Below are 21747 nucleotides of genomic sequence, written 5' to 3'. Positions count from 1 at the left end.
CAAAAGCCCACAGGGTTTCAAGGACAGGAGCATCAACAGGGAAGGTGGAGGATGAGAGGTCTGGTTGTGTGGCCCCAGCGTAGGTATGGTAAAAGTTGGATGCACTCCGAGAATATATGAATTCCCCCTTTTCTTCCCTTGAAGAACCTTTAACAGGTGGCTCTCTATAGATAAAAGGAGTTGGGATTAAAAATATATAGGAAGAAAGAGAGAGGCAACAGGAGGGAAAGGCTTTTTTTTTTTTTTTTTAAGGAGGCCAGGAAAGTTCCAGAAGGTAATTAATTGCAGCTAGATACCTGACAGAGGGTGGGGCTTCCAGCAGCCCAGCATTAGAGGTCCAGGTGACTGGGACCTCATCGTAGTGGTGACTGTCACAGCTGACCCTGCAGCCACTTTGCTCCCTCATGAGATGCACAAGGGGTGTGCAATGTGATTCCAGGATGTTGCTGGGAAGGCAGGAGCGAGACATCCACCACTTTTCCTGTCGCTGTAACAACATGCCTGACAACAGAAACTTAAGGGAGGGTTTACTGTGCCCCACACATTGAGGGTGCAGTCTGTCATGGTGGGGAGAGCACGGTGGCAGGAGATGAGGCAGTGGGTCACATTGCCTGAGAGCCAGGAAGCAGAGAGAGACAGAGGAATGCTTCACCTCAGCCCACTCTTCCCTGTTTATTCTGTCCGGGACTCCAGAGCCCCTGGGATAGTTGGACCAGGTTTAGGATGGGTCTTTCCACCTCGTTTGACATAATCTAGAAACCCGCCCCAACCCCCAGACATGCCCAGAAGTTTATTTCCATGGTGATTTTAAATTTCATCAGGTTGGCACCTAAGGTTAACCACCCCAGGCTCCTTCTCATTTCTTACATTACGATGTCAAACAATATCCCACCATGGAGGGTGGGTATGGGATATATAGACTTCAGGACATTTCCCGCGGTGAGGACTCCCAGAATTATGGCTCCTACCTGTATGTCTACAGCAGCCGCTCCTGGGACTCAGGCCCAGCTTTACACTGTGGCTGTGGTCAGAGAAAATAACAGCTGGTCACTCCCTTTCCTATGTGGATCCTAAGCTGAGTCTGGCTGTTGAACGAAGCGACTGCAAAGTGACTTTAACTCCATAGAACCCAGGCCTCCACTGTAATGGCAAGCGTCCACACACAGAAGCCATGTTTTCACTCCCGGGCTCCCCATCAGAGAAGCAAGTTCCCAGCTCTGGGGTTCAGAGATCAGGTTGTCTAAGACCTAGCAAAGAGTTAGATTCCAATTTAAGCCACAAGGTGGCGCTGTAACTTTACAGCATCTTTTCCCCAGCAGTTCCAGAAGAAAGCCAGGGAGCCTCTTTGCCTTTAGGGACTGCACAGGTGTGTGTGTGTGTGTGTGTGTGTGTGTGTGTGTGTGTGTGTGTGTGTGTGTGTGTGTGATTGTTCTGGGGCTGCCTTGCCTTGTGACTTTGCTTGATCTTGTTGGGGTGGGTCAGGTCTGAGAGACTTCTCTTAGTGGCCCCTACTCTTTGGATGATGTCTTTGGCACAGGCTTCCTGAAAACAGCCCCTTATCTCCTGGGCAGTCCTATTAATCAGCTGTGGCTGCATCCCGGTGCCATGGGTACTCCGATGCATCTTAACCTCAAGCAGACTTTTGGAGTTTGGCTTCAGTCAGAGAGGCTGCATCAGCAACTGTAGTGACTTGGAGCCACTAAGATAGTCCTAGTCAGCCTGGGGCAGCTGCAGTCCACAGGCACGGTCTTAGAGTGGCACGTGCTGTCCACAGCTCTTCCTCTGGCTGTCCTTCACAGTTATTTATGTTTTCTTATTTGGCGGGTTCCTTGCTGTGCTAGTGATGGACAGAGAGCCCCGTGCTCCTAGGCGAGCGTCTACACTGTCTCTCCCTCTCCTTTCCCTGATTCCTTTACACTTTGCCATGGGCACCCCATCATTCAGATCTGCCAGAGCCTCTACTACCCCATAAAGCGCTCATCCTACCATGGGGCTCTGCAAAGTCACTCGATCCCTGCACCAGCCTGGGGAGGAAAGGGTTTATTTGGCTTGTGCTTATATATCATAGTCCATCTTTGAGGGAAGTCGGGGCAGGAACCATGGAGGAAGCTAGCTGCTCACTGGCTTGCTCGGCCTGCTTTCTTACACAGCCAGGGATTGCCAGGCCAAGGGTGGCACTGCCCACAGTGGGGCTGGACCTTCTCCCCTCAATCATCAATCAAGGGAAAGCCCCACAGACATGGCCACAGGCCAGTCTGATGTTACTTCTCCCCGAATCAATGGACTCAACTGGTGTCAAGTTGACAGAGACTGGCCAGCACACTACCGAATCGGCATCTTAGCTCTCCTATGACCACAGTCCCGTTTGGCCCTGGAATGCCACCAAACACCTGTTAGTGACTGACTCCCTCGGTGACATCTGTGCTTCCCTATTGTGTTCCAGTGCCCAGTATCATAGAGAGCTCAGCAGTGATAACCAGGTGTCTACCAGTGACTGATCTCCCTCCATTGCTTCAAATCATGCAGCACTTGTCTGGAGGGAAGGGTAGTTGTGTTACTCTGTCTCTCTGCTTCCACAGCACTCAGACTGATCCCATGCCCCTTCCCACAATGGACCCTCCTTCCACCACCTCACAAGCTGGGCCGTGAGGTGCTTGTTAACTTCCTAAGAGTCCTCCCCGACTTCAGAGGCAGCATACTCCCTGACACCTGAAGCTTCCTGTACCCAGCCATTAGCAAGGCCTGTTTGTCTGCATGTTGACTCTTAGATTTTCCTTTCCTCTCTATTAGAGGTTGGACCTGAGGGCTGTCCCTTCTCCCTCTCCTCTTCACTGTCTGATTCAGTCCACAGGTTCGTCTCTGTCTCTGTCTGTCTCTCTGTCTCTTTCTCTGTCAGTCTCTCTGTCTCTCTCTTTCTCTCTCTGTTATGTTTCCCCATATGTACAGTACAGCAGCCAATATCCCCCAACCCCCTCAATGTCAAATCTGAGGCTAGTGCAGAGGGCAGAGTCCATGTGTTCTTCTCCTGCTGTGTTCTTGCCTTAGGCAGGATAGTCATTTCTGGGCAGATGGCTAGTTTCAGTTATCTGTCTTAACACAGCACAGGCCACACCATTACCACAGGCTGCCCAGGATTCTGTCTTGTTCATGCTACTCCCAGGGACTACCATATATTCTCTAGTCCATTGTCTGTTTTGGGGGCAGACCTCATTCATCAAAGTGCAGTATTATTACCCCATGCAACAAAGAGGAAGACATTACCCCGGGATCCCTTGTGGGTACATTCCACCGCAGGGAGCAACCTCAGTTTTCATATTTCAGCAGAGACAATGCTGCTGTCCCCACCCCCACCCCCAACTCATCTTTGGTTCATTTGTGGACCTGTTCCCATGTGAGCTGACAAATCAGAGAATTGAATCCACCCAAGTCCAGTTGAGTTTAATATGGTAACTTATAGGCACATAGAAAACTTAGGGCCGACTACACCATGGAACAAGAGTCTCCCTCCCCCAGCAGTTACTTACACACACACACACACACACACACACACTCTCTCTCTCTCTCTCTCTATATATATATATATATATACACATACATACATACATACATACATACATACATACATATCAGAGTGGGGAGGGGGCTCAGGTGTCTTATGAGGCCTCTATGCCCCCACAAGGGAATGTGAATGGATCGGCTGGGTATTGTGAGGGTCAGTCTCCTGTGGGTAGTCACAGCTATTTTGATTTCAAGACACCAGGCCTCTCCCCTCTACGCGGCCCCACCTACCCCATTGCCGGGGTGTGGGGTGGGGAACTCTTGGGAACTTCCCACTTGGTGGAACTCTGCTGATGAGGGCTCCCTCCACCCCGCACCCAGATTCTGCCTTGTCCAGGGTCTCATGCGACTCACTGACTGCCCCCACCCCCACCCCCAGGGCTCTTTGGAACCTCCCTCTGGACTCACCAGCTCTCTCCATGGCCACAGTGCTGATGTCTGTCATCTGCTCACACTCAGCTCTCCTCTCAAGGGCCTGACTCTTTCCTTTTCTCTCCCCCCCCCCCCCCCGAGTTTCCTGAGCAGCAGTGCTCTTGCGACTGAAGGGATTTAATGTTGTGCTTCCTAGCCACTGTTACCCCCGCATTCTACTCCCCAGGATTGACTTGCTCCCCTCCTCCCCCCTCCCCCCGCCCACTTCAATTATGGTCTGTATGCTACATTTCAGTTTTCAGTAGATCTAGCAATTGTAAGTTCTTGCTCATATTGAACTTACTTTTTTGTTGTTGTTGTTTAAGGACAGGGGCTTGCTATTTAGCTTAGGCTGGCCTCAAAATAATGGCAATCCTGCCTCAAAAAGCTTTCAAAAAGCTATTTATTTGTTTATTCTCAAGGCCCAGGCTAGCTTGAACTTGATGTCTAGCTGAAGATAGCCTTGTGCTCTGGATCCCTGACCTCCAACTCCAGAGTACTGGCATTACAGGCGTATCCACCATGCCTGACTGTAGTGTTTTATTCTTTCATGTTCATGTTTTTGAGGGGTAGCTCCCACTTGGGTCTCTGGAAATCCAGTAGGACTTTGTCGTTTTGTTGCTTAATGCCATCCTCCAGGCAAGCCGCCTGCTTGCTCATCACTCTTTCTTGGGGCTGCTTTTCCCAAATGTCTTGTGAGTCTTGATGGTTCTTTTGTGTTCTACAAAGGTAACACTAGACTGCCTGGTTTCAGGGGTGCTCTGGGTTTCCTCCATGAGCGTGTAGTCCCTGTTCCCTGGATGGGATCACTGCCTCCTTGTGTGGGGAGCTAGCTACCGTCTCTACAGGCTGTGTGCTGTGCAGAGGTGAAGGAGGAGGACCTTAAAGGGCCAAAGCTCCATACCCCAAAGCACACACATAAGAAAAGGGCAGCTAGGTGTTCTGGCTGCTCTGTATGGCTCACCAGGCTTCCACTGTTGCTAAGATCGCTCAGGTTCTAAGTCCTACCTTCCTTGTTGCTATTTTGTTGAGATAGCATCTCAGTCTGCAGCCTAAGCTGGAACTTAACTATGTGACCCAGGCTGGCCTCCGATTCATAGCAGTTCTGCCTGCCTCATGCTAGGATTACAGGAGAGAGACATGTCATATTTTTTACTCCAAAGAAACCTTTTTAGTTTTTTTGTTTGTTTGTTTTTGGGCTTTTTTCTTCTGCAATTATTTTTCTAACATCTCTCTAGAGTCCTGTTTTATTTTTACCAACTGCTTCCTAGACTTGCAGTACCACTTCTATTCTGAGATTTATTGTCATGAAATTCTTCTCGTGTTTTTTGATTTCCAGTGTCTTTTTTTTTCCTAGAAGACACATTTAAATAACTCTGAGAATTTATGGATACTAAAACTTTTAGGTCCTTGTATGCATAAAACATCCTAATTTTGCAACTATAATTGAATGATAGTTTAGTTGGGTATAAAGTTCTGACTTCCTGGTCTAAGAATTCAGCTCAGTGGTAGAGCAGTTGCTTATCATGTGTGAAATCTGGAGTTCCATCCATCACGCCCATCTGAGAGAGAGAGAGAGAGAGAGAGAGAGAGAGAGAGAGAGAGAGAGAGAGAGAGAGAGAGAGAATGAATATATACATGTTTACATGGATGCATGTATCGGCCAGATGCTGACATTGGGTGTCTTCCTGAACTGTTCTCATTATTTCCTTTTTATCTTTTGAGATGGGGGTCTCTGAATCACTGATGTGGCTAGGCCAAATGGCTACTGAGCACCAGGACTTGACCTGTCTGCCTGCCCAGTCCTGGGATTACTGATGTACATCATCAAACCTGGCCGTTAAAAAATGATTTTATAAGTATGTATGTATATGTGCCACATGTATGCAGTACCCACAGAGGCCATGTACTGGCTAGTTTTGTGTCAACTTGACACAGCTGGAGTTATCATAGAGAAAGGAGCTTCAGTTGAGGAAATGCCTATGTGAGATCCAACTGTAAGGCATTTTCTCAATTAGTGATCGAGGGGAAAGGCCCCTTGTGGGTGGGACCATCCCTGGGCTGGTAGTCTTGGATACTATAAGAGAGCAAGCTGAGCAAGCCAGGGGAAGCAAGCCAGTAAAGAACATCCCCCCACGGCCTCTGCATCAGCTCCTGCTCCCTGACCTGCTTGAGTTCCAGTCCTGACTCTGAATAAACACTTTCCTTCCCAATTGCTTCTTGGTCATGATGTTTGTGCAGGAATAGAAACCCTGATTAAGCCAGGCCAGAAGAGGGCGATGGACTTTTCTGGAACTTGACTTGGAGGCAGTTGTAAGCCATCTGACATGAGTGTTGTACCTGAACTGCTGTATTCTGGAAGAGCAACCAGGGCTCTTAATTTTTAAGCTGGCTCTTCAGCCTCACACCCGTCCTTATGTGGGTGCTAGAAGCTCAAACACAGGTCCTTCCTTGTGGTTGAGTGGCAAGCTTCCTGCTTCCTCTCTGCTTCCTGGTCCACAAAGACATAAACAAGCTGTTGATTCCAGCTCCTGTTACCATGGAGACCCTTTTTCCCATGTCCCCCTTGCCATGGTGGCCTATATCCCTCAAACTGTGAGTCAAAACAAATCTTTCAGTTTCTTCTGGTCAAGTTCTTGGTCACAGCAACGATAAAAGTCACTAATACTTTAATGTAATCTGTCTCCTTCAGTCTCATTTTGTTCAGGACTTTTTATATTTATTTTTATTGTGTGTTTTTTTGCCTGCACATGTCTATGCACTGTGTGCATGTAGAACCCTTGATAGCCAGAAGAGGGTGTGAGCCTCTGGAACTGGTTGCGAGCAGCTATGAGATCTGGGAATGAAACCCTTTGCTCTTAACACCAGGCCACCTCTCCAACCCGTAAATTTCTATTTTTATTTTATTACCATAAGGGAAAATGTGAATGGGCAGCTAGCTCTGTGTGCCCTTGTGGGCTGGCTTCATTCTCCTCCCTGGCTTACGTCCTATCCTTCCCCAGCGCTGCCAACTGTCCGGTTCCCCTCTGGCCTTCCACCGCATGGGAACACTACTCTTCTTTCATACCAATAAAGACCGCTCAGCAAGGGTCACCCCACCCATGGCTGACAAAACCTGTCAGTTAGCTCTCCATCTCTCCCTAGACTACGTCTTCCCAGACCTGACTGAGAAGGTGGCGTCCATGGAAGACCCAGGCCAGGCTCCGGACCTGCCAAACCTCCCCTCCATCCTGCCCAAGATGGATCTTGCTGAGCCTCCCTGGCATATGCCTCTGCAGGAGGAGGAAGAGGAGGAGGAAGAGGAGGAGGAGGAAAGGGAAGAAGAGGAGAGGGAGAAGGAAGCAGAGGAGGAGGAGGAAGAGGAAGAGCTGCTCCCTGTGAGCGGGTCCCCAGGAGCCACCGCACAGGCCCATGCCCCTTCACCTAGCACCAGCAGCAGCACCAGCAGCCAGAGTCCTGGGGCCACCCGGCACAGGCAGGAGGATTCTGGAGACCAGGCCACATCAGGCATGGAAGTGGAGAGCAGTGTGAAACCCACCTTGTCAGTGCCCTCAGTCACCCCAAGTACAGTGGCCCCGGGGGTTCAGAACTATAGCCAGGAGTCTGGGGGCACTGAGTGGCCAACTGGGGGGCTGGGGGTCCAGTCTGAGGTTCCCCAGGGAGCTGGTGAGGGGGCCACAGTGGGAGCAGCTGACTTCGATGGCCAGCAGGGGGCACTGCCGTCCTCTTCACTCCCACAAACAGTGCCTCCAAGTGGGACTGAGGTCCCCAGTGAGGGTCCCCTTTACCCCAGAATCCCAGACTCTCTCCCACCTGGACCCCAAGACACAGAGTCAACCCCTTCCTCTGCTACCTGGGGACAAGAAGGTCTCAGTGAGCAGCCCCTGGAGGGTCAGGCAGCTGAAGCTCACTCACTAACACCGTGGGACTCTACTCAGGTAAGACAGAGGTGCAGACTGCCCTCGGTGCCTGAATACCTGCTGTCCCCTGGGTCCTCGGGGTGTCAGCAGCAGTGCAGTGTGATGGGGGCTTACCACACTTTTCCCACCCCACCTGTCCACACCCATGTGCCCAAGTCATTGTTCATACACACAGGCCGCAGGAGGAAGGGACGTGGTGTTCACAGTGCATAGGGCCAAGGCAAAGCCTCAGGATGGGCCAGGCCTCTCACTTCCTCTGTGTCACTGTTTAGCCTTATGCACGCAGAGTGGGGACCTGACACTGCAGCTCGGGAGGATGTGGTGGTCCTCAGTTCCCAGGGGCTCAGGCTCTCCAGAGGTCTCTCCTAAGGCCTGTGTGCCCTGCTTGCTTCCTCTCGCACAGGTGATCTGCAAGGATTGGAGCAACCTGGCCGGGAAGAGCTACATCATCCTGAACATGACAGAGAACATAGACTGTGTGAGTGCTGAGCTGGCCCATGCGGAAGGAAGGGCCACACGGGCAGAGGGAGGTGCTGCAGTGGGGGCCCTGCCCAAGAGGCCAGCCCAGTCCAGGGCTGAAGCAGCACCTACCACTTAGGGAAAGCCAAAAAGAGCTCTTTCCTACTTAAAACTCTAGGACTCTTCCCCCCCTTTGCTTTCTGTAATTTGTATTTTTTTTTCTTTTTATCCCAGGCTGACCTCAAACATAGTATGTAGCCAAGGATGATTTTGAACTCCTGAACCTCCTGCTTGGTTTTATTCAGTGTCGAGCATCAGACTCGGGGGCTCATGCATGCTAGGGCAGCACTTTACCAACCGAGCTGCACCCCCGGCTCCCTCTTATTCTCACTTAAAGGATCTTTTGTTCCAGTGAGCGACATGCTTCTGATGATGATACTGAGACCTGTTCTGTTGTCTTTAGCATTTTGTTGAGAAAGGATCTTGCTATATTGGCCAGGATGGCTTGGAATTTCTGGGTTCAATCAAAACTCCTGTACCCACCTTCCAAGTACTGGGACTACCGTCAAGCACCATTGTTACCCAACAGTAACTTTTTATGTTGTTTTTATGCTGGGGTGTAGTGACATGTGCCTGCAACCCCAACATGGTGGCAGCTGAGACGGGAATCAGGGTTCAGAGCCAAGTTGGGCCACACAGATGCTATCCCACAAAGGATGTCCCCCATCCTAGCTGCTTTATCATCTTGCCTTAGGCTTTTTAGAAGCAACATCTGTTAGTGTTTGTTCATAGCTCTCTAAAGAGACATCAAAAGGCTAATGGGAAAGCTGTGTGTGTCTGAGAGACAAAGACAGAGACAGAGATACTCAGAGCCTTATATAGGTCATGTGCTAGGCCATCAATCACAAGAAGGCCACATCTGAGCCTCCTCCATGTGACTGAGATGGTGTCCTCGTCTTATTCTGTGGCTGTGATAAAACATTGGCAGAAAGCAACTTGAAGAACAGCAGCCATTTGGCTTACACTTCCAGGTCATGGTCAGTCACTGGGGGAAGTCAGGGCATGATGAAAAGCAGAACCCATATGAATGAGTACTGCCTAGTGACCTGCCCTCAGGGTCACAGTTAGCCTTTTCATACAGTCCAGGAACATCTGCCCAGGGAAAGGTGCAGGCCACAGCGGCTGGGCCCTCCTGCATCAATTAATAAGATAATCCCTCACAGGCATGTCTAGGAAACAACCTGTTCAGGAAATTCCTCAGCGGAGTCTCCTCCTCTCAGATGCCCTAGGTTATATCAAGCCGACAGTTAAAGCTAGCCTATGACTGTGGCTCTGGACATTAGGTCCTTCCTCCTGAGGTGACTGGACTGTTCGAGAAGTATGAAGAGTTGTCCGTGTTCTGGAAGCCAAGGCAGGGGAGAGGTTGGGTGTCTATAATTAATGTGCTTGCATGAACACTGGTACTCATTAAGACATCTTCATGATCATAGGCACTCAGTTTTACTCTTGAAAACGTGAACTTCCAGGGCTAGGGTGTGGCTCTGTGGTGCTGCTCAGCACAGTTTTGGGTTCATCCCCAGCATGTCGGGGTAGAAGGTAAATCAGAGGAGAGATGTTCCATCTTCTCCAGGCAGGGAGTGAGTTTGCTGTTGGTGTATCCTTTCCCGAGCGCTGTATGTAGACTTGTCTCCCATCCAGCGGTCCATGGTTTCCTTTCTGACTTATGTTTGAAGAGAATGGAACACTGTGCATTGAAGGTGATGGGCCACGCAGAGCCCTCATCGTCAGATAAAAAAGAATAGGGAGGAATGTGCCACTGCCCCCAGAGACGGCTTTACACGATGCAGCTACAGTTTTAGAACTTTGCACTTGAGATCATCGCCAAGAGTAGTGTAGGCTAGCCAGCTTCTCCTGTTTCCTATCTAGGATCTAGGAGACAGGAAGGGAGCCGGCAGAGATCAGCAGGCACAGACACAAAATGACAAAGTAGCAAATGCCAATCTGACCTTGGAGTTTAGATGCCGGGAGCATCTTTGCCCCAGGATGTGGGATCCCATCCTTTCCCTGGAACAAGGTGGCTGTCGCTATACAGGGAAGGGTGTCATACATGTGGCCGAGCAGCAGGCAGGTAGAACACCGCCCTGTCCTCACATCAGTAACAACGCTGACCACTTGACCCTGGGATTTGAATGTTTGGGACAGAACTGCTGACTGGGAAGCTAAAGTGTCTAGACCTGAGCTGCACCTGGCTTTTGCTATGGTCACAAGGAGCAAGCCCACCATAAAAGTCAGCTTGGTGGATTTCAGGTTGACCACCAAGGGGGGGGGGTAGGTCCTTATCCTAGGTAGGAACCCAACAAGAGTAGCAGTTCATCTCTGCCTCGGGGGTCACAGGAAGGCATTGGGCTTGCACCCACGGTGGCCTGTTGACATGTCTAGAGAGCTGGACATGCAGGAGAGGGATCTGGTTGGGACTCTCCTGGTGGCAGCAGCCTGGCCTCTCTCTGCCACAGAGTTCCTGTGGAGGTCTGGGTTTGTTTTCTTGTTACATTCTTTAATTATACTTGACATGATCATCCAAACAGTGGGGTAGAGTCTGGGGGGAAAAGAAGCCACCTCACCCTACACCCACCCCACTCCCTAGGCGAGTTCCAGGGTACTCTGAGTCATCTCTATGGGTTTTTCAAGTCCCTTGCTGTAAGGGCATTCCCACTGCTCCCGAGGCTCAGTGACATGGTGGAATGACCAGCAGAGGAGCCTGCTGTTTTCAGCCTCCCTGCTCTCTGGTGGCCATGGGGACTTACTGTTGTTGTTTCCAGCGCTGGATACTTTGCCCCATGATAAGGGTGGACAGATCCATGTTCCCTCTACCCGACTGACTTTGGGGCAGGCTCACACCTTTACCATGGTATTTAGAGATGGAAGTGAATCAGCTGTATCTGCCTGTGCCCTGCTCTCAGCTGGGCCCAGGGCCGACCAGGCTGGGGAGAGGGCCATCTAGGCCTTTGGGATCTGGGATGAAAGCTACCATCCAACCTTAAGCTTGGCTCCTCTGAATCCCTAGGAAGTATTTCGGCGGCACCGGGGACTACGGCTCCTAGCTCTGGTGGAGGAGGTACTGCCACGCCACCGCAGTGGCCATCGTGGAGACTGGCATATTTCTCTGAGCAAGCCCAGTGAGAAAGAGCAACACCTGCTGATGACCCTTGTAGGAGAACAGGGTGAGCAGACAGGGGAGGTGTCCCGCCACAGGCCTGCAATGGAGGCTCAGGAAAGAACAGGGAGGGCTGTGAAGCTAGGAGACCCAACAGGCATTCTACTGCAGGGCTCTGGGTGAAGTGATACCTGGGTTCTGGGGATGAGGAGACAGGTATGGCCATCACACTCTATGAGAGCGGGATCCTTGGGCTGCAGAGGTGACTTCTAAAATCATGCCTTTCATAGTTTCCCAGGGGGTCAACTCAATGGGAAGCAGGCCAGCAGGGGACATACATGGGCCCTGAGGTTCCCTGTGATTAGAAGCACAAGGGCAGCAGAGGCGGCTCAGGCATTCTGCCATAGGAGAAGGGTTGGGTGGTGTGGAGACACCTCAGGGTGCTGTGGTGATGATGGCGTTTTTCCTCCAGGCGTGGTACCCACTCAAGATGTCCTTTCCATGCTCAGTGGCATCCGCAGGAGTCTGGAGGAGGTAAGTGTGTAGGGACTTGACCTGGCAGCCACTGCAGCATCTTCTACCATTCTTGACTCTCCAAAAGTGCCTGGAAAAACTTACTGCTGTTCCAGAACAGGGGTGTGTCTCAGGGCTCTGGCCATCCCCAGACACAAAGAACAGGTGCAGGTTACCACCCGAGCAAAAGGACTGCACACCCCCAGGCCACAGTGAGCGATCGACCATCAAAGAGGGGATTAAGTAGGATGGTATCTGAAGTATCATGAAGAACACGGTGGGGGGGGGGGGGGGGGACGACGACAAGATAGGCCCCGCCCCTACCAGTGCTTCTCCGGGGGAATCTGAGGTGTGGGGTGGATGCAGGAACTGGAAACAGCCCTCTATAGTCAGAGGTAGCACTGATCAGATGTGGTGGTCTGGCCCCTGCTGGGCTATGGGACACAAAGCTGGGGATCTAGATAGCCCAGAGCTACCAGGGGCCTTGCCTGAGTGACTCCCAAAGCTCTCGTGGTGGAACTTTAGATCCCCAGCAGGAGCCAGAACACCACATCTGATCAGTGCCACCTCTAACTGTGGAGGGCTGTTTCCAGTTCCTGACATCCCCCACCCCTCAGGTTCCCCTGCAGCATTGGTGGGGCGGGGCCTATCTTGTTTCCCCTCGTCCAGGTTCTTCGTGATCTCCAAATCTGGGCTCAGGAACACAGATGGACAGAGGGCACCTGCAAGGGTTCCACACAATGCAGGGAGGAGCTGGAGCCCAGCCCCTGCTCCAGAGCTCACTGATGGCACTCACCTTCCTCGGCTCCCTCCCTTCACCTGAGGCTGGACTGTAGGGAGCTTTCCCATTGGGAGGGAGTCCAAGCCAGCCAGAGCAGCCTGCAGTAGGGAGGCACATGCCGCCTGTGATCTTACCACTGGGAAAGGGAAGAAGCTAGAGACCCCAGCTGTGGGCTGCAGTTGGCATCCCCACAGAGGTTCCAGGGATGCGGGGCCTAGCATGGATGGCTAGGGTGACATTACCTTATGCCTAAAGATGAAGCTTGCTTCAGGCCTCTGCCTTTGGTGAACTCAAGTCTCCCAGATGCCATGTTGCTTTGTGAAACTGATGGGGACAGGGGTGGGGCCCCATCTATTTGGGCCGTGACTGTCATCACGTCTCAGTGATGTGCAGGGCCAGAATTGGTGCATTCAAAGTTGTGTTGGTGTAGAAACACAGTGAGGAAGTGAAGGAGCCAAGAATGTGGACCCTGGGAGAGGCTTGGAAGTGTTCTTGGATGAACCAGTAGGGACAGAATGGTATGCCCCTCTATGCAGGTCCAGGCCCCAGGGCTGTCAGGGGCTCTAACTCACCCTTGGAATGTTAGCTCTTAGGGCTTTCCTGATACCCCCACTCTTAGATTGGCATCCAGAACTACTCCACCACCAGCAGCTGCCAGGCACGAGCCACCCAGGTGCGCAGTGACTACGGGACGCTCTTTGTAGTGCTGGTGATCATTGGTGTCATCTGCTTCATCATCATTGTGCTTGGCCTACTCTACAATTGTTGGCAGCGCCGGATGCCCAAGCTCAAACACGTGGTGAGTAGGCCAGGGAGGGCTTAGGACTGTAGGGCAGAGTGTGGCTAGTATCACCCAGTGCTACCCAAGAGCCTCACCTAGAAACCTGTACCAACTCAGTTGTGCTCAGTGCCACCATCTACCCTCTCTGAGCCTGGTCTTCGAGGAGATACACAGTGAGGGGGAGTTAAGTCTCACCAAGGGATCCCTCCTCTCCTCCAGCTCTTCCTAACCCCAGTGCCCCATTCTGCAAGGCTTGAGAGCAGCTGCTCCCCTCAGTCCTAGAAGCCAAAGGCTCCTGCAACCTGCACAAGAGAAAGGGGGCAGGCCCTGCACATTCTGCCCTATCTCGTATGCTTTGAGTGGGCTGTCTCATGTATAATGCGCTGTTGGAAGGGATCAAGTGACACCAAGGGGGTCACAGGGTTTACCTGCAGAGGTTTAGGTTTGAGTTGCAGGCACTTGTATCCTGGGCCCCAAGGGAGTAGTACCCTGGGGGCTTGGCGTGGCCAACCACTGTGCGCGCCTAGCGCTCTCTCCTGCTGCTGCAGTCGCACGGTGAGGAGCTGCGCTTCGTGGAGAACGGCTGCCACGACAATCCCACGCTGGACGTGGCCAGCGACAGCCAGTCGGAGATGCAGGAGAAGCAGCCCAGCCTGAACGGTGGGGCCATCAACGGCCCGAGCAGCTGGAGCGCGCTCATGGGCAGCAAACGCGACCCTGAGGACTCGGACGTGTTCGAGGAGGACACTCACCTGTGAGCGCCGGGCCACGGGCGCGAGACTGCCCGACGCCACGGCCCCGCGCCCCTCCCGGTCCTCCACGCGGACCACTATGCTTCCCCACCGCAGCAGGCGACCGCGGCGCAGCTCCCACCCCGCCCTGCCCGGCCCCGAGCGCTTGCCCGAGGCCAGCGCGCTCCCCGCGCCAGGACTCCATTAAAGCCGCTAAGACGCGCGGGCCGCTCCGCCTCCACGCCTGTTTTTTGCCTTCCGAGGGCTGCACTCCGGGGAGTGGGTGGGATGGGCCTGGAGGAGTAGGTGGGGCAAGGGAGGCTGGCTGGGCGTGGCCAAGGACGGGTGGGCTGGGAATTTCATGGAGTTTGTGGGCGTGGTTAGGGATATGTGGGCGGAGGGTAGGGAGTATAAGGTCATCTGGGTGGAACCAGGCCGGGTGGGCTGAGCCTGAAGTAGGCTGGGAAAAGTCCTGGTGGGCGAGGCCTCGGCCTGATGTGCGGGACCTGAACCGAGCTAGACTCAGGACTGACAAGCGTTCCAAGCCTGTGGGAGGTGCTGTTTTCAGAACGGATCCCAAGAAATGTGGGCGGGGCCTGCAGCGAACTGCTCTTCCGGTGAAGCTCTTCTGAGGAGGCGGGGTCTTGGTAGTGAGCTATTCTTCGGGCGAGTGGGCGGAACCTGGGGGAATTGAGTTGTCCTCTAGACGGGTGGGCGGGGTGAAGGCTAGAAGTCCCCAGAGGCTAAGTGGGCGTGGTTAAGGTTACTGGGTGCGGCCTTGGGGAGCGGCCTTCTGGATGCGAGGGCGGGGTTCGGGCCGGACGGTCCTCCGGGCGGCAGGCGCCGCTGCGGAGTCGCAGGCGGGCATAGCTAGGCCGTGCCGCGAGGGGCGGGGCGGTGAGTGTTTACATCCGGCCGGGCACAGACGACTCCCGAGATCACTCGGCCGGGGGTCCAGTCTCTTTCGCCATGGATACCAGCGACTTGTTTGCCAGCTGCAGGAAAGGGGACGTGGGCCGTGTGCGGTGAGAACCTGAAGTGCAGGAGGCGGGCAGGCGTCCGCAGGGCTTATCGGGCACGGGTGTGGGGTTGGGCGCCGTGGGGCTCCCGAAGCTGACCGAGTCAGGGAGATCGGGCTCTAGGTCCCTTACTTAGCTCGGTGCAGGGAAACGACTCCTCTCCGTGGAGGTTCCAAGAGGCGCAGGCGCCGCTGGTGCAGCCAGTTACCAGCCTGGCGCCGAGACCGTGATCTCCGTGGGCAGGCAGGGAAGAGAAGGATCCTGACCCTTTTCTTTGATAGACTCCTTTCTCCCATGGCCCTTCCTTCCAAGTCCCCTGGTCCTCAACAGATGTGACCAAGCTGCAGCTCTCTCCGACACCAGATGCCACCTCAGAGTTAATGATCCGTCCCTCAATTTGAATGCAGCTCTGAGAGTTCAGGTCTTGCCTCAGATAGCCTCCTTGGGCTGCCATGTCCCAGTGATCGCTTTCTGGTTCATGACCTCTTCTCCTCAACATTTTATCAATTGTTTTTTCCACTTCTTCCATAGATCTGTTCTGTTCCCCTCCTTCCCCGCCCCCAGTGCCTGCATCAGCTTTCTTCTGACTTCCCTGCCATTGGCTCCCCAGGCTGAATTAGGGGCCCCATCACCTTCTCTCTCCCAGATATTAAAAGACCAAATTCTCAGCCTTCTGAACCTGGGGCTTGGCCTCTGTCCATGAAGCCATCACCCAACTCACAGTTGCAGACCCTTGCAGACCTGTGTAGTCCCAGGCCTTACCCTTCTCAGAGGCATTCCCTAGCCCAGAGAGATGTGGCCTCCTTCCCCTTCCTGGTTGTCTCTCTCCCAGATGAGAAGCAATTCTGACCCAGGCTTTGAACTTCCTGCCCAGGTACCTGCTGGAGCAGCGAGACGTGGAGGTGAACGTGCGGGATAAGTGGGACAGCACCCCTTTGTGAGTGTGAGCGGTGGGGTAGCTGGGTGGGCAGGGTGGGCCTACCCTACTGACAGCTTCCCCCTTTCCTAGGTACTATGCCTGCCTCTGTGGGCATGAGGAGTTGGTGCGCTACCTGTTGGCTAATGGTGAGAGAGGGTCAGGGTCTGCCTGTAAGCTCTGAGACCTTGCTCCATGTTTGTATGCACCCTTGATTTCTTGTTAACTCCCTAAAGTCAACACATAGTACTCTCTAACCCTCTATCCACTTTCTCACGTTACCCTTGACACCCAGGCCAGTTCTGGGGCTGTCTCCTGTACTGTACCACCATTGGTCTGCTAAACTGACTCTCTGATCTCCATATTTGCAGGCAGGAGGATCTTTCCACAGCAAAGCTGATGGGAGTGTTTGGGATAAAAGCACGTGGGCATGGTTGCCCACACCTGCAATTAAATTATTGGGAGAGAGAAAAGTCGAGACAGGGATTATCTTAAGTTCAAAGCTAGTCAGGGCTACATTGTGAGACCCACTCTGACCTCCTCTCACTTTGCCTTCCTTGGGTCTCCCACCTGCTGGCTGCCCCACTAGACCTACCCATCTCCTACCTCAGGGTCTTCTCAGTTGCAGTACTTCCTGCTTAGACTGGAGTTCCTTCCTAGATCTATGCATCTCCCGCTTCTTTCAAGTCCCTGTGCTTAGCCACCTCACTTCACAGTTCTCCCCATGTGGCTGCCACTGCCATAGTCACCCTTGGTTCTGTTTTGTAATAATGCCGGCTGTCATATAATAAACTATGCATGGGCTCCACTAGGTTCAGTTGGGGCAGGGATCTGCTAGTCACCAAGATGGCTATTTACAGGGCCAGCCCCTCAGTCTGGCCTTAACTGCATATAGTCCAATATTTACATGTGTATTCATGAGTATGCCTACATCTAAGTGCACAGATTGTATGCCTTGGCCTTCCCAAGGACCGAAGGGTTGCCTGGGCCTCTGTGGCAAGGAAGGGCCTCTGGGGAGCTGGGGAGGCCAGAGATCTCCCCAGACTAGGTGTTCCCTTGACTCTGACTGATGAGCATTGCTTTGTAGGAGCCCGCTGTGAGGCCAACACCTTTGATGGAGAGCGGTGTCTCTACGGAGCGCTAAGCGACCCTATTCGCCGTGCACTGAGAGACTACAAACAGGTCACTGCGTCCTGCAGGAGGCGGGATTACTATGACGATTTCCTGCAGCGGTGAGCTGGGGGTGGAGCTTGCAGTACTGCTGGGGTTGCTGGGCACTCTCAGTGGGTTCTGGTGGGTGGGTTTGCTGAGTGGTCCTGGTGCGCCAGCAGTTGTCAGGATGATGCAACCTTTCCTGGCTTTTCCCAGGCTTCTGGAACAGGGCATCCACAGCGATGTGGTCTTTGTGGTACACGGAAAGCCGTTCCGGGCCCATCGCTGTATCCTCGGTGCTCGCAGTACCTACTTCGCCAACATGCTGGACACCAAGTGGAAGGGCAAGAGCGTCGTGGTTCTCAGGCACCCCCTGGTGTGTCCATCTGCCTTGGGAGAGAGTGCCAGTTTCTGGGAGAACAGATAGTTCATGCTGGGTGGTAGCCTCTGACCTTCCCTTTCTACTCTGCCTGCAGATCAACCCGGTGGCCTTTGGGGCTCTACTGCAGTACCTGTATACAGGTGACTGACCGACCCCGTGGGCTGGGACAGCAGCACACCCAGGGTGGCCCAGAGCTGATGTCACCTTTGGGGAGGAGGAGTGTGCCCAGCATGACTTAACCTGTTTGGAGAGGACAGGTCCCATCTACAAATTGAGCAGGTCTTAGGTCCTTCCGGATGAGAAAACCAAGGTATTGAGTAGGAGTCACTCTCAGGTCCTGACTCAGCCTCCTCAATCCCCCAGGCCGCTTGGACATCGGTGTAGAACACGTGAGTGACTGTGAGCGCCTGGCCAAGCAGTGCCAGCTGTGGGACCTGCTGGATGACCTGGAGGCTAAGTGCGAGAAGGTGTCTGAATTTGGTGTGTACAGGGTCTCAGTCCAAGGTCTTGGGTTACAGCCTGCAGCTCTGGTCCACCTCTCTAAGTCCCTGCCGTCTTCTCCCCCCAGTGGCTTCCAAGCCTGGCACGTGTGTGAAGGTGCTGACTATTGAACCTCCTCCAGCAGATCCCCGGTTACGGGCAGATATGGCCCTGCTAGCTGACTGTGCCCTGCCATCTGAGCTGCGGGTATTGAAGGGCATGCCAGCTTGGTGGGCATGATGGGTGTCTAGGGATGGGGCTGTGAGGGGCAGGTTCCACAGAGCTGGGTTCCCTTCCTAGGCCAACCTAGAAGCTACTTCCCTTTCATGAACGGCTTTGCTCTGAGTCGTCTCTTTCCTATACCAGGGTGACCTTGGAGAGCTGCCCTTCCCATGTCCCGATGGCTTCAGCAGCTGCCCCGATATCTGCTTCCGAGTGGCTGACTCCAGCTTCCTCTGCTACAAGGTACCTGTCCCACCCCTGGCCGCGCTGCTCAAGCCCTGGGCTGGCCCCTTGGGGCAGATTCGAGCCCTGGTCCTTTGTGACCTTGCTTCCTCAGGCTTTCTTCTGTGGCCGCAGTGACTACTTCCGGGCCCTTCTGGATGACCACTTTCAAGAGAGTGAGGAGCCTGCAGCCTCTGGAGATCCCCCAGTTGTCACCCTGCATGACATCTCCCCGGACATCTTCATTCACGTGTTGTACTACGTATATAGTGACCATACCGAGGTGAAGTGGCGCCCAGCAGGAGGGCAGTGGTGAACAAGCCCTGGGCCGTCTGCCGTAGTGTTGTCACAGTCCTTGGGTCATTCCTGCACTTAGCTGTCCCAGAGTTCCTGAGCCAGGCCTGTGGGTGGCTTTAGACAGTACCAAAGGTTCCCTCTGTTGGTATGTGTTCATGGCAGTGTAGCAGGGCACTATACAGGAGAGAAGTGTATTTTCCATTGGGTCTGAGGGGTGAGGTGGCTTGCTGGGGTCCCAGGTGCCCCTTTGTCTGGTTTTTCCAGGGCATTGCCACAAATCTTCCCTAGGAAGGTAATGTTTTAAGGCTGGTGGGCCATATGGTATTGTCAGGGCTGTTCAGCCTCCAGGAAAGGTCTTTGTAGAAATGGTGGCCCTGACCCCCAGGCTGTGGCTCCCCCATCCTCTTTGTTCTCTGTTACTGAGATGGAACTACAGGAATCTGTGTCCCTACATCATTTTCTGGTGACCCCAGTCCTGGCCATCTGGCTCCCACCAACCTGCCCCCTCTGTATTAGGCTTTGTCACTAGCCTTCCTTCTGTCACTTCCCCTCACTTCCTTTCTCATGGCCTGCCACTCATTCTGAGGTTGAGTCTGAAATCCTGTGTCGCAAGCTCTCTCTGGAAGAAGCTTGGTACCCCAAGAACATTTTTAATAGCTCAGAGTGTGGACTGGCCTCTGAACATTGTCAAACAGTAGATTAGTCTCGGGAGCTGTGTGATCTTAGACAAGTTATATCCCTGCTCTGTGTTTCAGTGTATTCCCCAGAAGATGGAGAATAGTATGTTTCCTTGAGTCTTGAGCATATGACCAAACGACCAGAGAATAGTTAGGTGGCAGAGTGACATCCAGAAGTGTGGTGGCATAGTCCCTCTATTTTTTTTTCCCCTCTGCTCAGTCCCTAGGCCACCCAAGGTCTGAAGCTGGATTCTTGACCTTAGCCAAGGCCTAGCAGTCTCCTCCTCAAACTTGTGTGGTCTTTCACAGTGGAAGGAGCCATTCCCAAGCTGTGGGCTGGAATAGAAACCTCCAGCTCACTTTACTTTCTTTCAAGTCTTCCAAGGCTGGCATGAATCCTCTACAGATGAGGGGACTGAGATACAGAGGTGAAGGGACTTGCCTGGGACCCCACAGCTGGATGGGGAGAGCTCAGGTCTATGCCTGAGCCCACACTGCTTTTCCTAAAAGGCCTGTAGTCCTAAGCACTGACTGAGGCATGGAACCCCCCTCTCCTGAGCTGATTCTGCCCCTTGCACCCCCAAAGACCTGGGCCAGGCTCCAGAGATGTGAGTCTCTTGTATTTCCACTGGGGTTTCCTCCCTGGACCCTGGGAGCCCTTGATGATCCCCTGTGTCCTGTTGTCCCTTTTCGTGTCACAGCTGCCTCCTGAGTTGGCCTACGATGTTCTGAGTGTGGCTGACATGTACCTTCTGCCTGGCCTGAAGCGGCTGTGTGGCCGCAGCCTGGCCCAGCTGCTGGAGGAGGACAGTGTGGTGGGTGTTTGGCGCATAGCCAAGATGTTCCGGCTGGCCCGGCTGGAGGACCAGTGTACCGAGTATATGGCCAAAGTCATAGAGAAGGTGGGCAGGGGTGCAGAGAGGGGGAGCCTGAGAGGGTGGGATGCAGCCTGTGCTGAGCCTGCTTCTCTGCAGCTGGTAGAGCGGGAGGATTTCGTGGAGGCCGTGCGGGAAGAGGCGGCAGCTGTAGCGGCCCGGCAGGAGACAGACTCCATCCCGCTCGTCGATGACATCCGCTTCCATGTGGCCAGCACGGTCCAGACATACAGTGCCATTGAAGAGGCACAGCAGCGACTGCGGGCACTCGAGGACCTGCTCGTGTCCATTGGCTTGGACTGCTAAGCCCTTCCGTGGCCAGGGCAGCCACGGTGACAGGCATGCGCAGTGTGTGCACGCAGCAAGATGGCATTACAATGGGCAGAGGGGACCTCACAGGATGTCCTTGGGATGAGCCTCCTCCTCCAGTGCACAAGGAAGCCCCAAGATTTGGGGCAGGCACCACTCAGGGAAAACTGGGGTACGGTAGGCTTTGAACTTAGTCCCATCTCCCCCAGCGTCCTACCTGCTCCCTCCTGGTTCTCACCCAGCCCTGGCTTGCTTCGGCTATTTCCGCATACAGGGCTGGACAGGACGTAGGGGGTGTGTGGCAATAAAGCTTGAATTCACTCTGGGGACCTGAGCCTGTTGTTGGGGTACAGCTTGCGGGGGGGGGGCAGGCTTTGGGGAGTGGAGCTGGTGAGGAGAGGAAGCTGGGGACTGTGGATAGGGGACTTGGGCATTCTTAGCGGGACACTCCATGGAGGGTGACCCAGAGGCTTGGAGAAGAGGTTCTCTGATCTGAGCCAGTAGGCCTGTATCCCTGCCACTTAACCACACCCGGTGTGACTCCATGGCCTAACTACAGAGACACAGAGGACTATGGTATTCCCTGGATGCCTCAGGCCAATGGACCACACCCCTCCTCCACACTCCAGTAGAACTTTGCTTTGTCCCCAGTGCTAGACAGCTGTCAGTCTACATGTTGTCCTGCAGTGCCATAGATCTCCCCACCTTTGTGTTTGTCATGTCCCAGAACTTTCTAGATTATTTTCCTCTTCCTCACCAGTGCATTTCCATTTGTTTTGCTCTTGTGTGTTCATCTTTTGGGGAAAGACCTGAAGCTGCCAGCTAGGACAGGTGGCCTCGAGTCAGGGTTGCTGGCAGAGGGTTGCAAAGGTGGAAGGCAGTTTGCCA

General features: G+C 53.6%; 2 protein-coding genes and 1 long non-coding RNA gene across 28 annotated transcripts in view; 2 read left to right on the top strand and 1 right to left on the bottom strand.

Moving 5' to 3' along the window:
• The window catches only part of Podxl2 (podocalyxin-like 2), a 32490-nt gene extending 17945 nt beyond the window's left edge, over positions 1 to 14545 (top strand). For 8 of the 18 annotated variants that reach the window (NM_001347327.2, NM_001379219.1, NM_001379221.1 and 5 more), the window contains exons 3-8: positions 7114 to 7907; positions 8293 to 8367; positions 11413 to 11569; positions 11975 to 12036; positions 13416 to 13595; positions 14126 to 14545. In NM_001347327.2, coding sequence (NP_001334256.1) covers positions 7114 to 7907; positions 8293 to 8367; positions 11413 to 11569; positions 11975 to 12036; positions 13416 to 13595; positions 14126 to 14335 — 1478 coding nt within the window. In that variant the 3' untranslated portion in view covers positions 14336 to 14545. Of the gene's footprint in view, positions 1 to 7113; positions 7908 to 8292; positions 8368 to 11412; positions 11570 to 11974; positions 12037 to 12684; positions 13315 to 13415; positions 13596 to 14104 lie in introns of all 18 variants that reach the window. The other 10 variants (NM_001379217.1, XM_011241375.2, XM_030255447.1 and 7 more) reach the window with 3 other exon arrangements.
• Gm15612 (predicted gene 15612) lies at positions 9828 to 14248 on the bottom strand. The gene is made up of 3 exons (NR_045880.1): positions 14006 to 14248; positions 13039 to 13621; positions 9828 to 12119 (listed from the first exon to the last, which is right to left on the bottom strand). It is a non-coding gene; the product is annotated as a predicted gene 15612 (long non-coding RNA).
• Positions 14546 to 14726: 181 nt separating the features above from the next.
• On the top strand, positions 14727 to 21188 carry Abtb1 (ankyrin repeat and BTB (POZ) domain containing 1). 9 transcript variants are annotated; one of them, XM_006506791.3, is made up of 12 exons: positions 14727 to 14955; positions 16202 to 16229; positions 16337 to 16392; positions 17331 to 17475; positions 17612 to 17771; positions 17872 to 17917; positions 18141 to 18257; positions 18346 to 18464; positions 18624 to 18722; positions 18817 to 18984; positions 20377 to 20577; positions 20650 to 21188. In XM_006506791.3, exons 1-12 carry the CDS (start codon positions 14892 to 14894, stop codon positions 20854 to 20856), a joined length of 1410 nt encoding a protein of 469 aa, XP_006506854.1. In that variant the 5' UTR covers positions 14727 to 14891; the 3' UTR covers positions 20857 to 21188. The 9 variants fall into 9 exon arrangements, 7 of the variants coding, with proteins under 7 accessions (XP_006506854.1, XP_030111540.1, XP_030111541.1 ...); XM_030255680.1 differs by having other exon boundaries at positions 14734 to 14955; positions 16202 to 16264; XR_003956266.1 differs by lacking the exon at positions 14727 to 14955 and adding an exon at positions 14986 to 15333 and having other exon boundaries at positions 16202 to 16264; positions 18837 to 18984; positions 20650 to 20664.
• The last annotated feature ends 559 nt before the right edge of the window (positions 21189 to 21747 follow it).

Source organism: Mus musculus, chromosome 6 (assembly GCF_000001635.26).
Source record: "Mus musculus strain C57BL/6J chromosome 6, GRCm38.p6 C57BL/6J".
Taxonomy (NCBI): Eukaryota; Metazoa; Chordata; class Mammalia; order Rodentia; family Muridae; genus Mus; species Mus musculus.
This window is presented reverse-complemented; position numbering and strand designations above follow the sequence as displayed.